The 14,590-nt window shown below is 45.4% G+C and overlaps 1 protein-coding gene across 1 annotated transcript; it reads right to left on the bottom strand.

The window, feature by feature from the left end:
* Positions 1 to 12,966: 12,966 nt before the first annotated feature.
* On the bottom strand, positions 12,967 to 14,007 carry LOC124805553 (TSA1-like protein). The gene has a single exon (XM_047266120.1). The coding sequence runs from the start codon at positions 14,005 to 14,007 to the stop codon at positions 12,967 to 12,969; it is 1,041 nt and encodes a 346-aa protein (XP_047122076.1).
* Positions 14,008 to 14,590: the final 583 nt, after the last annotated feature.

The following is a 14,590-nucleotide window of genomic DNA, read 5'->3' as shown; positions in this document are numbered from 1 at the left end:
TGCTGACACAAGGAAAGTTTCCAACCGATTTCTCAAACACAAAAAGCAGCTGACCGGCGTTGCCTGGTGAAACGTTGTTGTGATGCCACGTGTAAGGTGGAGAAATGCTTACCATCACGTTTCCGACTTTGATAAAGGTCGGATTGTAGCCTATCGCGATTGCGGTTTATCGTATCGCAACATTGCTGCTCGCGTTGGTCGAGATCCAACGACTGTTAGCAGAATATGGAATCGGTGGGTTCAGAAGGGTAATACGGAACGCCGTGCTGGATCCCAACGGCCTCTTATCACTAGCAGTCGAGATTACAGGCATCTTATCCGCATGGCTGTAACGAATCGTGTAGCCACGTCTCGATCCCTGAGTCAGCAGATGGGGATGTATGGAAGAGACCACGGCTGCGGTTACCCTTGACGCTGCATCACAGACAGGAGCGCCAGCGATGGTGTACTCAACGACGAACCTGGGTGCAAGAATGGCAAAACGTCATTTTTTCGGATGAATCCACGTTTTGTTTCCAGCATCATGATGTTCGCATCCGTTTTTGGCGACATCGCGGTGAACGCACATTGGAAGCGTGTATTCGTCATCGTCGTACTGGCGTATCACCCGGCGTGATGGTATGCGGTGCCATTGGTTAAACGTCTCGGTCACCTGTTGTTCGCATTGACGGCGCTTTGAACAGTGGACGTTACATTTCAGATGTGTTACGACCAGTGGCTCTACCCTTCATTCGATCCCTGCGAAACCCCACATTTCAGCAGGTTAATGCAAGACCTCATGTTACAGGTCCTGTATGGGCCTTTCTGGATACAGAAAATGTTCGACTGCTACCCTGGCCAGCACATTCTCCAGATCTGTCACCAACTGAAAACGTCTGGTGAATGGTGGCCGAGCAACTGGCTCGTCACAATGCGCCAGTCACTACTCTTGATGAACTGCGGTATCGTGTTGAAGCTGCATGGGCAGCTGTATCTGTACACTCCATCCAAACTCTGTTTGCCGTTATTACGGCCAGACGTGGTTTTGTGGGTACTGATTTCTCAGGATCTATGCACCCAAATTGCGTGAAAATGTAATCATAAGTCAAATCTAGTATAAAATATTTGCCCAATGCATACCCGTTTATCATCTGCATTTCTTCTTGGTGTAGCAATTTTAATGGCTAGTAGTGTACTTCAGTTTATTTTATCACGTGATAAAGAGGAAACTTTAGGTCATTTTCAAGCACTGTATACTGTTCGCAACAGGGGAAGGGACTCGAGACAATGATGTTTGTAACGGCATTACTACGTACACTGACATAAATCTGAGACAATGTTTTGTGAACAATAACAGCACTGAAGTGGACTGGACTACCCAGAGTCGCAACCCGAGCCCAGTGTAACGTCTTTGAGATGTGTTTTGAACTGTTCGCTCCAGACTCCTGGGCCCTTCTCAGGTGCCGGCTCTTGACGAAGAACGGGCTGCTTCTGCTCCACAGACATTCCGACACCTCACTGAAAGCGTCCCCAGCAGAGATTAAGCCATCTTAAAGGCGAAGGCAGGACACAATCCGTAACAACGTCCACTCTATTTACTTTTAAGTCGATAATGAATATGCATCATTTGCCATGTACGTACAAGCAAATCTTGACACGAGACGTGGTTTCGGCTAGTGTTCCCGTTGTTTAAATAAGAACAAATTAGGATGTGTAATTGTGACAATATTACAGGGCGAATCAAAAGTCCTTGGACAACTTCATAAGTTGGAAGAGTATAGGGAAAATTGAAATGTGATGATGAAAACATAGGTTTGACGTTGGGCCGCAACTTTTGGAGTGAATGTCATTCATGGCCGCCATCTTGAAATCAGCCATTTTGGATTCGAGTAATTTTTTTAAATGGGAAGGGAGGTGTATGACACATCATATAATACTCGCTTGAGCCCTGAAATTGCGTGGTGTAATTTGTTTTTGTCTAACTTGTACAGTTTAGAAGTTATTAATGTTCATAGTTACCTTGATACCGATTCATGTCTCTCTTTGTTCCTGGTGATCTGAAACGTGTGTAGCAGTCGGTATGAAGGTAATTTCTCAACTTTGAACATTAATAACCTTTAAACTGAACAATATCGACAAAAACAAATTACACCACTAAATTCCAGAGCTCAAGCGAGTGTTATTTGATGTGTCATACACTCCCCTTCCCATTTAAAAAAAAATGACTTGACTCCAAAATGGCGGATTTCAAGATGGCGGCCATGAATGACATCCGCTCCAAAAGTTGCGGCCCCACGTCAAACCTATGTTCCCATCATCACATTTCAATTTTCCCATTAATCTTCCAACTTATGAAGGTGTCCAAAGACTTTTTACTCGCCCTGTATTTTTATATGTTATGACATTTATCGTTGTAAAGATTAACAGAATATTTAATTCAATCTTCAATGTAAACTCTTGGGTTTTTAAGTAATTGTTTACTTTTAAAGTATATTATTGAGTATACCAGACACTAAGAACCATACCACCTCTCTTGTCTACGTATGGTTATATAAAGATGTCGATACCCTCCATCTGCAGTAATTTTAAATTTTGAATTGCACAAGCTGCAAAGAGCAACGTATGACAGGATACATTTTTTACAGAGGATCGGAAAACAATTGATAAATGGGAGAAAATTGGTAGGTTGGCAAAATTCATCTAGTCAGAGAGACTGTAAACTGTGATTTGTAGTTCAAATTGGTGTGAAATCTTAAGGGACTTAACTGCTAAGGTCATCAGTCCCTAAGCTTACACACTACTTTCGTTGATTGTTTGTTGTGATGCCTTTCTTACTTTTAGCTTTATTTAATAAGTACTCTGACATAGGTGGAGAATGCTAACGCCAAAACCGGTAGTAATAACAAAGCGCATATGCGAGCATTGACTGAAAATAATTGTAGCAAAATTTTGCACATTCAGCAGAGCACATACAGATTCAATGTTAACGACGTCAGAATGACATGTGAGATACGTTGCAGCACTAGTGAGCGATAATGCGTACGATCTTATTTTGTAGCATGGAAGTCCCTCTGCAGCGTTGTGGCACTTACTAATAAATACTGCCACTAAATGCTCTAAGCACAACGGTCTTCTTGTAATAAACCGGAGATAGTCAAGTAATCGGAAGACCGCGCTACACTTACGCTGTGCAGAAAGGAAAAATAAAAGCCACTCAAAGTTTATAGCTACGTTACAGCTACCATTTAGAAGCAATCTGCCAGCTGTAGAAACCGTGTAACATCCACCAAAGAGCTCTTGTGTCGCACATACTCGCAGAGCGTTTATAGGACACATAAAATAGAAATGGCATCATTTTACGTCAAAATGGCTCAGAAGTACCGACGAACAACGTGGAGCTACGTAGGGAAGTGCTGTATCGACCTTTGAATCGGGCTGCTAGTCCAGCGAGGGAGTTTGCCGTCTTCTACCGAGCGCTCGTACCATTTGCTGGTCAATGTCCCGTGAAGAGCACTCCGCGAGCACCGATGTTGTCTTCTCAGTGGAACGCGCTGCACACCCTGGCAGTTCAGCTGTGATCCGAATCGTATGACTTGATGTTACTTAGGCCACCGAACAGACACGGGAATGAGCAATTTAGGCTTTGGATGGCCTGCGATCAGTATCTGGACTGCGATCTATGTGTATTACACACTGCATGGTAGTGCTCACTATATAGCTTCCCATATTTGCTACACAAATAAAGAGCTGTCTCGCGCTGTAACCAAATGAACGCTAATTTTTGGGGACTTCTGACGTGGAAATAAATATTTCTGAGATATTCTGATAGACAAGGGAAGCCAGCAGTGCACCACGGATGCAATAAAATGTTTCCTTTTATTACAAGAATGACCGGTTTCTCATAATTACCCTATAACGCGTGCCAGGAGTGTGGGTACGTTAGTTGCAGGTAATATAAGCTTCATGTCATACTGGACCACTAAATCTACCCCTTCATCCTACCTAGCAGATTACTGTGAAGCACATGACATTTCACCAAGTGTTAGCCGGCCGGTGTGGTCGAGCGGTTCTAGGCACTCCAGTCTGGAACCGCGCGACCGCTACGGTCGCAGGTTCGAATCCTGCCTCGGGCATGGATGTTTGTGGTGTCCTTAGGTTAGTTAGGTTTCAGTAGTTCCAAAGTCTAGGGGACTGATGACCTCAGATGTTAAGTCATAGTGCTCAGAGCCATTTGAACCTTTTCACCAAGTGTTAGGGTTTCTTCCCGTTTCATTCGCGGGTAAGAATGATATGTTAAATGTTTCTGTCGAGTTCTGTAATTAGTCTAGTATTGTCTTTACCGTTCGTATCTGTGCGTATTTTTACGATTCGTCGCTTAACATAGATTCATAAAATTCTTGACACAGTCTTCCGTGAAATAGTTCGTGTTCTTCTCCAGGCATCTGCCTATTCAGGTTTTTTTTTATTTACCCCACACTCTCCCGTAAGTGTAACGAAATAGGGATCATTCCTGTTGCCCCTCTTAGTATAGTTTCGACGTCCCCAGCTGGGCGAATATGATTTGGGTCACATACACTTGAACCATATTCTAGAATGGTTCGCCGGAGCGTAGAAAAAAATTGTTCAAATGGCTCTGAGCACTATATGACTTAAAATCTGAGGTCATCAGTCCCCTAAAACTTAGGACTACTGAAACCTAACTAACCTAAGGACATCACACACATCCATGCCCGAGGCAGGATTCGAACCTGCGACCGTAGCGGTCGCTCGCCTCCAGACTTCAGCGCCTAGAACCGCACGGCCACTCCGGCCGGCCGGAGCGTAGAGTTATGTCGTTCGTTGACTCGACGCATTTCCCCAATAGTCTAACAGTGAAAACTCACCTGATTTACTACAGTTGCGTCTGTATGAGCATTCTATTTCATACCCCCATAAACAGTTGCACCTACGTATTTTTACGATGTAACTGAATCTAAATGTAACTCGCTAATTTCATAGAAAAGTAGGTGTTAAGATTTTGTGAAGTGCACGATTCGAAACTTCTGAACATTTGTTGATAATCCTTGCACCAGTTTTAAATCCCATAAAGGCGGTACTATATATGTGTGTAGTTTACTTTCCGATGGTACTCCACTGCTGATAGACGCAACATCTGCAAAAGTCTGTGGTTACTATTAAGTTAGTCACATAGATCATCGGAACGATTCTTTTATCGAAATGAAGTGGACTTATTAGGTCATCAATATACAACAGTTGTCAGTACACTTCCAATCAGGACGCGTGATTTTATTTCTACGTCTATGGATGAAGGTTCATCAAAGATAACATATTTCGTCTTCTCTACCAAAATATTCTGTCCAATCGTGTATTTCGTTTCATAGCCCCCCCCCCCCCTTTGATGGTATTTTCCTTAATAAGCGCTGAAGTGGTGCCGACACAAAAGTTTTTCGGACGTCTAGATCTACTCGATTCACCTTGTTATCTTTCATAGGCGTTGTCCATTTTCACTGTTCTCAGCCAGACTTGTACCTACTCGCAGCCGCCAAGCTTCTGCAAGTGATTCATTCGCTTTCAAACCTCTATGTTGTCCAAAGCATTACATGTACAAGTATGACTAACGCATGAATAGACTCACCAACTAACACATGAACAAACCACGTACAATGTCAATTATCAAAGATATTTGTAAACCGTTTTCCATTTACACAGAAATTTTAATTCACCACAATACCAATTGGCTTAGCCTTATTATGTTCCTCATAAAATGCTTAGCAATTCATAGAATAAATACAGAACTTACACGGAACATAAATGAATAGGCTCTTCTGACACATACATCTCTCGATTACACCTCCCGAAACAGTAACGGCCACTAAAAACGGTTCTTGGCACCAAACATAAGACAGGTCTTATCACATAGCTTCAGAAGTCAGTGGAAATATTACATAAAACTGCGAATATTACCTATATCATGTCATTATAACACAGATTATCGACGAATACGAACTTGCAATACAATACCAAACTTTGTGGAAGATCTTTCGACCACTATATCGTCTACAGCACCTGCAGCAGTTGTAACCGAAAGACTATGGCCAGTGCCTTTAATTTTGTATCACAAAGCAGGAAGAATGCTAAGATGAACATTTCCCTTCCAGCCATATTGAGTGATGAAAGCAAACTTCCACTTAACAGGAAAGGTTAACTGCACCATTGTGAGACTGTGGGGCACTGAAAATGACCATAAAATTGTCGTACATCAACGAAATTCGCCAGAGCTTAATGTTTACTGTGAAAAGTCACAGACGATTATGTGTGGCATGTTCTTTCTCTGTGAGAAGACTGTGACGGGTACCTCTTAACTTCATATAGTGTAGTTGTGTTTGTTTCCTCGATCGTCTGATGATTCTGGAAGCTTTTTCTGCCTACAAGAAGCGGCACCTGTCCTTGGAGTATCGAGGTTTGACGCTAGCTGAACGACGAACTACTGCAGCTCTGGATTGGGCGTAATGGTGAAGATGATACGGGGCTATTCCCTTGCCGCAATTTTCTCCTCACCTAATGCTTGGTTACCTTTTCCTTTGAGTGTACATTAAGGACCGTGTGTACGTACTCCCACTGCCAAGAATATTGGAGCAGTTCAGTGAACGCACCAACGCTACTGTGACAACCACTGATAGGATGTTTCTGCATCGGTTATGAAACGAACTTTAAGTACAGCTTGGACGCGTGTCGTGTGACCTTAGGGGTGTTCATGGAGCATTTTCCTTGGTAAACGCAAACTTGGTTAGTTTACCGTTCTGATCATGGGTCAGTCATTTTTGTACATATAGTATCTTTTAAAATACACGGCTTTGAAAACGAATGAATCACTTGTAACAGCCCTGTGTATAATCCCATTAACACCAGTCAAGCAAATGTGTCTACACTTATCCGCAGGTACTACTATTAGGAAAATACACTCCTGGAAATGGAAAAAAGAACACATTGACACCGGTGTGTCAGACCCACCATACTTGCTCCGGACACTGCGAGAGGGCTGTACAAGCAATGATCACACGCACGGCACAGCGGACACACCAGGAACCGCGGTGTTGGCCGTCGAATGGCGCTAGCTGCGCAGCATTTGTGCACCGCCGCCGTCAGTGTCAGCCAGTTTGCCGTGGCATACGGAGCTCCATCGCAGTCTTTAACACGGGTAGCATGCCGCGACAGCGTGGACGAGAACCGTATGTGCAGTTGACGGACTTTGAGCGAGGGCGTATAGTGGGCATGCGGGAGGCCGGGTGGACGTACCGCCGAATTGCTCAACACGTGGGGCGTGAGGTCTCCACAGTACATCGATGTTGTCGCCAGTGGTCGGCGGAAGGTGCACGTGCCCGTCGACCTGGGACCGGACCGCAGCGACGCACGGATGCACGCCAAGACCGTAGGATCCTACGCAGTGCCGTAGGGGACCCCACCGCCACTTCCCAGCAAATTAGGGACACTGTTGCTCCTGGGGTATCGGCGAGGACCATTCGCAACCGTCTCCATGAAGCTGAGCTACGGTCCCGCACACCGTTGGGCCGTCTTCCGCTCACGCCCCAACATCGTGCAGCCCGCCTCCAGTGGTGTCGCGACAGGCGTGAATGGAGGGACGAATGGAGACGTGTTGTCTTCAGCGATGAGAGTCGCTTCTGCCTTGGTGCCAATGATGGTCGTATGCGTGTTTGGCGCCGTGCAGGTGAGCGCCACAATCAGGACTGCATACGACCGAGGCACACAGGGCCAACACCCGGCATCATGGTGTGGGGAGCGATCTCCTACACTGGCCGTACACCACTGGTGATCGTCGAGGGGACACTGAATAGTGCACGGTACATCCAAACCGTCATCGAACCCATCGTTCTACCATTCCTAGACCGGCAAGGGAACTTGCTGTTCCAACAGGACAATGCACGTCCGCATGTATCCCGTGCCACCCAACGTGCTCTAGAAGGTGTAAGTCAACTACCCTGGCCAGCAAGATATCCGGATCTGTCCCCCATTGAGCATGTTTGGGACTGGATGAAGCGTCGTTCCACAGGACTACATCCAGCATCTCTACGATCGTCTCCACGGGAGAATAGCAGCCTGCATTGCTGCGAAAGGTGGATATACACTGTACTAGTGCCGACATTGTGCATGCTCTGTTGCCTGTGTCTATGTGCCTGTGGTTCTGTCAGTGTGATCATGTGATGTATCTGACCCCAGGAATGTGTCAATAAAGTTTCCCCTTCCTGGGACAATGAATTCAGGGTGTTCTTATTCCAATTTCCAGGAGTGTATTATTACTGAGGCCTAGGCATTATTCATTTTTTTCCTTTTACGTAAAACTGTTTCTGACAAACATTTTATTTTGCATAAAGGTAAACTTGATGGAAGTGGAATAAAGTTTTACCAGCTGTGTGTTGTTGTTGTTGTGGTCTTCAGTCGTGATACTGGTATGATGCAGCTCTCCATGCTACTCTATCATGTGCAACCTTCTTCATCTCCCAGTACTTACTGCATCCAACATCCTTCTGAATCTGCTTAGTGTATTCATCTCTTGGTCTCCCCCTACGATTTTTACCCTCCACGCTGTCCTCCAATGCTAAATTTGTGATCCCTTGATGCCTCAGAACATGTCCTACCAACCGGTCCCTTCTTCTTGTCAAGTTGAGCCATAAACTCCTCTTCTCCCCATTTCTATTCAATACCTCCTCATTAGTTATGTGATCTACCCATCTAATCTTCAGCATTCTTCTGTAGCACCACATTTCGAAAGCTTCTATTCTCTTCTTGTCCAAACTATTTATCGTCCATGTTTCACTTCCATATATGGCTACACTCCATACAAATACTTTCAGAAACGACTTCCTGACACTTAAATCTATACTCGATGTTAACAAATTTCTCATCTTCAGAAACGCTTTCCTTGTCATTGTCAGTCTACATTTTATATTCTCTCTACTTCGACCATCATCAGTTATTTTGCTCACCAAATTGCAAATCTCCTTTACTACTTTAAGTGTCTCATTTCCTAAACTAATTCCCTCAGCATCACCGGACTTAATTCGACTACATTCCATTATCCTCGTTTTGGTTTTGTTGATGTTCATCTTATATCCTCCTTTCAAGACACTGACCATTCTGTTCAACTGTTCTTCCAAGTCCTTTGCTGTCTCTTACAGAATTACAATGTCATCGGCGAACCTCAACGTTTTTATTTCTTCTCCATGGATTTTAATACCTACTCCAAAATTTTCTTTTGTTTCCTTTACTGCTTGCTCAATATAGAGATTGAATAACATCGGGGAGAGACTACAACCCTGTCTCAATCCCTTCCCAACCGCTGCTTCCCTTTCATGCCCCTCGACTCCTATAACTGCTATCTGGTTTCTGTACAAATTTTAAATAGCCTTTCGCTCCCTGTATTTTACCCCTGCCACCTTTAGAATTAGAGTATTCCAGTCAACATTGTCAAAAGCTTTCTATAAGTCTACAAATTCTATAAATGTAGATTTACCTTTCCTTAATCTATTTTCTAAGATAAGTCTTAGGGTCACTATTGCCTCACGTGTTACAACATTTCTGCGGAATGCAAACTGATCTTCCCCGAGGTTGGCTTCTACCAGTTTTTCCATTCGCCTGTAAAGAATTCGCGTTAGTATTTTGCAGCTGTGACTTATTAAACTGATAGCTAGGTAATTTTCACATCTGTCGACACCTGGTTTCTTTGGGATTGGAATTATTATATTCTTCTTGAAGTCTGAGGGTATTTCACCTGTCTCATACATCTTGCTCACCAGATGGTAGTTTTGTCAGGACTGGCTCTCCCTTGGCCGTCAATAGTTCCAATGGAATGTTGTCTACTCCTGGGGCGTTGTTTCGACTCGGGTCTCTCAGTGCTCTGTCAAACTCTTCACGCAGTATCGTAACTCCCATTTCATCTTCATCTACATCGTCTTCCATTTCCATAACATTATCCTCAATTATATCGCCCTTGTATAGACCATCTATATATTCCTTCAACCTTTCTGCTTTCCCTTCTTTGCTTAGAACTGGGTTTCCATCTGAGCCATTGATATTCATACAAGTGGCTCTCTTTTCTCCAAAGGACTCTTTAATTTTCCTATAGGCAGTATCTATCTTACCCCTAGTGGAATAAGCCTCTACAGCCTTACATTCGTCCTCTAGCCATCCCTGCTTAGCCATTTTGCTCTTCCTGTCGAACTCATTTTTGAGACGTGTGTATTCCTTTTTGCGTACTTCACTTACTGCGCTTTTATATTTTCTCCTTTCATCAATTAAATTCAAAATTTCTTCTTTCACCCAAGGACTTCTACTAGCCCTCGTCTTTTTACCTACTTGATCCTCTGCTGCCTTCAGTACTCCATACCTCAGAGCTACCCATTCGTATTCTACTGTATTTCTTTCCCCCATTCCTGTCAATTGTTCCCTTATGCTCTCCCTGAAACTCTGTACAATCTCTGGTTTAGTCAGTTTATCCAGGTCCCATCTCCTAAAATTCCCACCTTTTTGCAGTTTCTCCAGTTTTAATCTACAGTTCATAACCAATAGATTGTGGTCAGAGACCACGTGTGCCCCTGGAAATGTCTTATAATTTAAAACCTGGTTCCTAAATCTCTGTCTTACCATTATATAATCTGATACGTTCTTGTATCTCCAGAATTCTTCCATGTATACAACCTTCGTTTATGATTAAGTTATGCTCTGTGCAAAATTCTACCTGACAGCTTCCTCATTCATTTCTCTTCCCCAATCCATATTCACCCACTATGTTTCCTTCTCTCCCTTTTCCTACTCTCGAATTCCAGTCACCCATGACTATTAAATTTTCGTCTCCCTTCACTACCTGAATAATTTCTTTTATCTCATCATACATTTCATCAATTTCTTCATCTGCAGAGCTAGTTGGCATATAAACTTGTATTACTGTAGTAGGCATGGGCTTCGTGTCTGTCTTGGCCACAATAATGTGTTCACTATGCTGTTTGTATTAGCTTACCCGCACCCCTATTTTTTATTCATTATTAAACCTACCCCTCCATTACCCTTATTTGATTTTGTGTTAATAACCGTGTATTCACCTGACCAAATGTCTTGTACCTCCTGCCACCGAACTTCACTAATTCCCACTATATCTAACTTCAACCTATCCGTTTCCATTTATAAATTTTCGAACGTACCTTCCCGATTAAGGGATGTGACATTCCACGCTCCGATCCCCTCTGTTGTGATACTTGAATACAAAAATACCTACTAACAGAGAACAGAACAGATGACCAGACAGTAAAAGTGTCATTAAATTTTCAGCCACCCAGTACGACGCACAATCTCATAAAGTTATTTGGTATATCATCTATGAAATACAATGAAAGAATATACTTTGATGCGGGAAGAAATTACTCAGAGGCATTGGTCTAATGCTTTTGAACGTCATTCCGGACTTTCGGCTGGGCTTCCTCACTACATGAGCAGACGTTTCGTGTTCCACCAAAGGTCGGTTGTTATTGGACACCGCTTAATATACGCTAGCTGTTCAAAAGTATCTAGACATATACTGATGAAGATTACTTCGTTGTTGGCGCCACACATGACGGCAGGTGACGTTCCCTAGGCATTCGCCAAATCCAAACCCTTCCTCTGGACTGACACAGGGTGCAGTGGGATTCATGGCTCCAGATCACTCGTTTCCAGTCACCCACCGTCCAGTGTCGCCTCTCTATGCACCATCCGATGCGCCACTTAGCAATGAGTGCAGGAATGATTGGATTCTGAGGAGCGCAGTCAGTGGACTAGTAGGACTGCTTGTAGTACTTAGGAAATAACGAGTGTTTCCTTCCACTGGTTTCATGAGATTTTTACAACCACACTTCGCAATGCTCGACGGTGGTGTCCATCAGTGTCTACACTACGATTATCCCCTGCAGAATCACATTACCAACAGACGGCTTGGACAACTTTAGAAGGCTGAAATGTCCCTGATAGATTTAGTATTCAGTTGACATCCAATGAACACTTTCGAAGTCGCTGAGCCCTCCTGGCCGACCCATCCTGCCTTACTGCTTCTCTACTAACAACACTGTAGTCACTGCGTCGTTTTATACTGATGGGTTCGCCTCCCGTCACACCTAATGGTGGGTTCCTCATTACGTAGTGATTTCGGGATACTTCTGGTCAGGTAGTGTATTAAGCCGTTTTTACATCGCCCCAGTCGTGGCCAAAGAACATTTCTGGTTATTGAAATGGGCTCTGCTGTCTTCCTATTGCACCTCTGTTTATTTTCTTTTGATTCTTTGTAAATTCGCAACGAAAATAGTGCGTACTTCTCTTTTAATGTGACTGCTATAAATCTTTCATTTAGATCTTCGTGCCAAGATAATGTTCATGTTCTCTCACCTACCTCACGATATTAAATAAATTATTACTTTCTTTTGTTGCACAACACAGCGAGTCCTTTAAACAGAATGATGACATGATTTGGAAGACATATTCCATTACCGGAGAATTCGCGGTATATAGTACTCTACATTTGCTCCTATATTCACTTATCCAAGCGTTATCACTTCTCACATAGTTAACCAACATGCCGATAGCGTTATGAGTAGCACTTACTTCATCATTGGGAAGGAACAGCAATATAGTGGTTCCTTAGACACACTAGTTGGAAGTAACTCATACATGGAGCCAGATTTTAAACATTGTAGAATGTCACTCCATATTCGCGATATCAGTTCAAGAACGGATAGAAATCGGGAAACCAAGGAACTACTGTTCAACTTTCTTGCTGTCCATAAAAACAGTGATGAATTGCGTTGGCGAGCTTATCAATAACTTGCCTTTCCTCTGTGGCTTTGCCCATATGCATGTATGACACATATACTACTCACACAGTCTCTTCCCCTGTCTCTCCGTCCATGTTGTTCTCCTCCCTCCCCTATTTCACCTCCTCCTCACAAATCAGTGTTCATCTTCTCCTCCCCACTCTCTTTCTCTGCATGTCCTCCTTACCCTCTCCCTGTCCGTCACCTTCTTCCCCACCCCCCTCTCCACCTCCTCCACCCCCCTCTCCACCTCCTCCACCCCCCTCTCCACCTCCTCCACCCCCCTCTCCACCTCCTCCACCCCCCTCTCCACCTCCTCCACCCCCCTCTCCACCTCCTCCACCCCCCTCTCCACCTCCTCCACCCCCCTCTCCACCTCCTCCACCCCCCTCTCCACCTCCTCCACCCCCCTCTCCACCTCCTCCACCCCCCTCTCCACCTCCTCCACCCCCCTCTCCACCTCCTCCACCCCCCTCTCCACCTCCTCCACCCCCCTCTCCACCTCCTCCACCCCCCTCTCCACCTCCTCCACCCCCCTCTCCACCTCCTCCACCCCCCTCTCCACCTCCTCCACCCCCCTCTCCACCTCCTCCACCCCCCTCTCCACCTCCTCCACCCCCCTCTCCACCTCCTCCACCCCCCTCTCCACCTCCTCCACCCCCCTCTCCACCTCCTCCACCCCCCTCTCCACCTCCTCCACCCCCCTCTCCACCTCCTCCACCCCCCTCTCCACCTCCTCCACCCCCCTCTCCACCTCCTCCACCCCCCTCTCCACCTCCTCCACCCCCCTCTCCACCTCCTCCACCCCCCTCTCCACCTCCTCCACCCCCCTCTCCACCTCCTCCACCCCCCTCTCCACCTCCTCCAACCCCCTCTCCACCTCCTCCACCCCCCTCTCCACCTCCTCCACCCCCCTCTCCACCTCCTCCACCCCCCTCTCCACCTCCTCCACCCCCCTCTCCACCTCCTCCACCCCCCTCTCCACCTCCTCCACCCCCCTCTCCACCTCCTCCACCCCCCTCTCCACCTCCTCCACCCCCCTCTCCACCTCCTCCACCCCCCTCTCCACCTCCTCCACCCCCCTCTCCACCTCCTCCACCCCCCTCTCCACCTCCTCTCCACCTCCTCCTCCCCCCTCACTCTGTCTGCCAGTTTGCTTCTCCCCTCTGTCTCTCATCTCCTCCCCTTCTCTGTCGAGCTCATCCTCCCATCAGTCAGTCTCCCCGTCACTCATCTTTCCCATTTCTCTCTCTCTCTCTCTCTCTCTCTCTCTCTCTCTCTCTCTCTCTCTCTCTCTCTCTCTCTCTCTCTCTCTCTCTCTCTCTCTCTCGTCCATAGTTACCTGTTCATCTCCACCTACCCTTCCTTCTGCCCATCTCATTCTCTCCCCTCTCACTATCCATCTCCTCTTCACCATCTCTGGTCTGAGCTGTGCCCATCCTCTTCCATACCCAATGGTATGCATTGTGATAGTACTTCAACACACCAGTCACGCAGGCCACGTAGAAGTCACGCGTTGCCAACAATTTTTCACCTTCAGTCCTGTGGGAGCTAGCTGGCACTTACCACAATAATACATCTTTGCAGATAATAAGTAGTAAATCTTACTAGTACGAGTTTTGTTGAATTCTTTACAACGGCTTAGGAAAATAATGTTGTACCAACATTTAGAGATATCCAGTTCACTCAAGATTTATTGCCGCAACAATGCATAGGGAGTATAGAATGATTACATTTTCAGACCAACAGCACAATTGGTT

The sequence above is a fragment of the Schistocerca piceifrons genome, chromosome 7 (genome assembly GCF_021461385.2).
Source record: "Schistocerca piceifrons isolate TAMUIC-IGC-003096 chromosome 7, iqSchPice1.1, whole genome shotgun sequence".
NCBI lineage: Eukaryota > Metazoa > Arthropoda > Insecta > Orthoptera > Acrididae > Schistocerca > Schistocerca piceifrons.
Note: the sequence above shows the minus strand (reverse complement) of the source record. Positions and strands in the feature narration are given on the sequence as shown.

Bases quoted from the DNA above. Each gene is read 5' to 3' on its own strand.
- LOC124805553 (XM_047266120.1), bottom strand. From the start codon at position 14,007: ATGAGAGACAGAGGGGAGAAGCAAACTGGCAGACAGAGTGAGGGGGGA.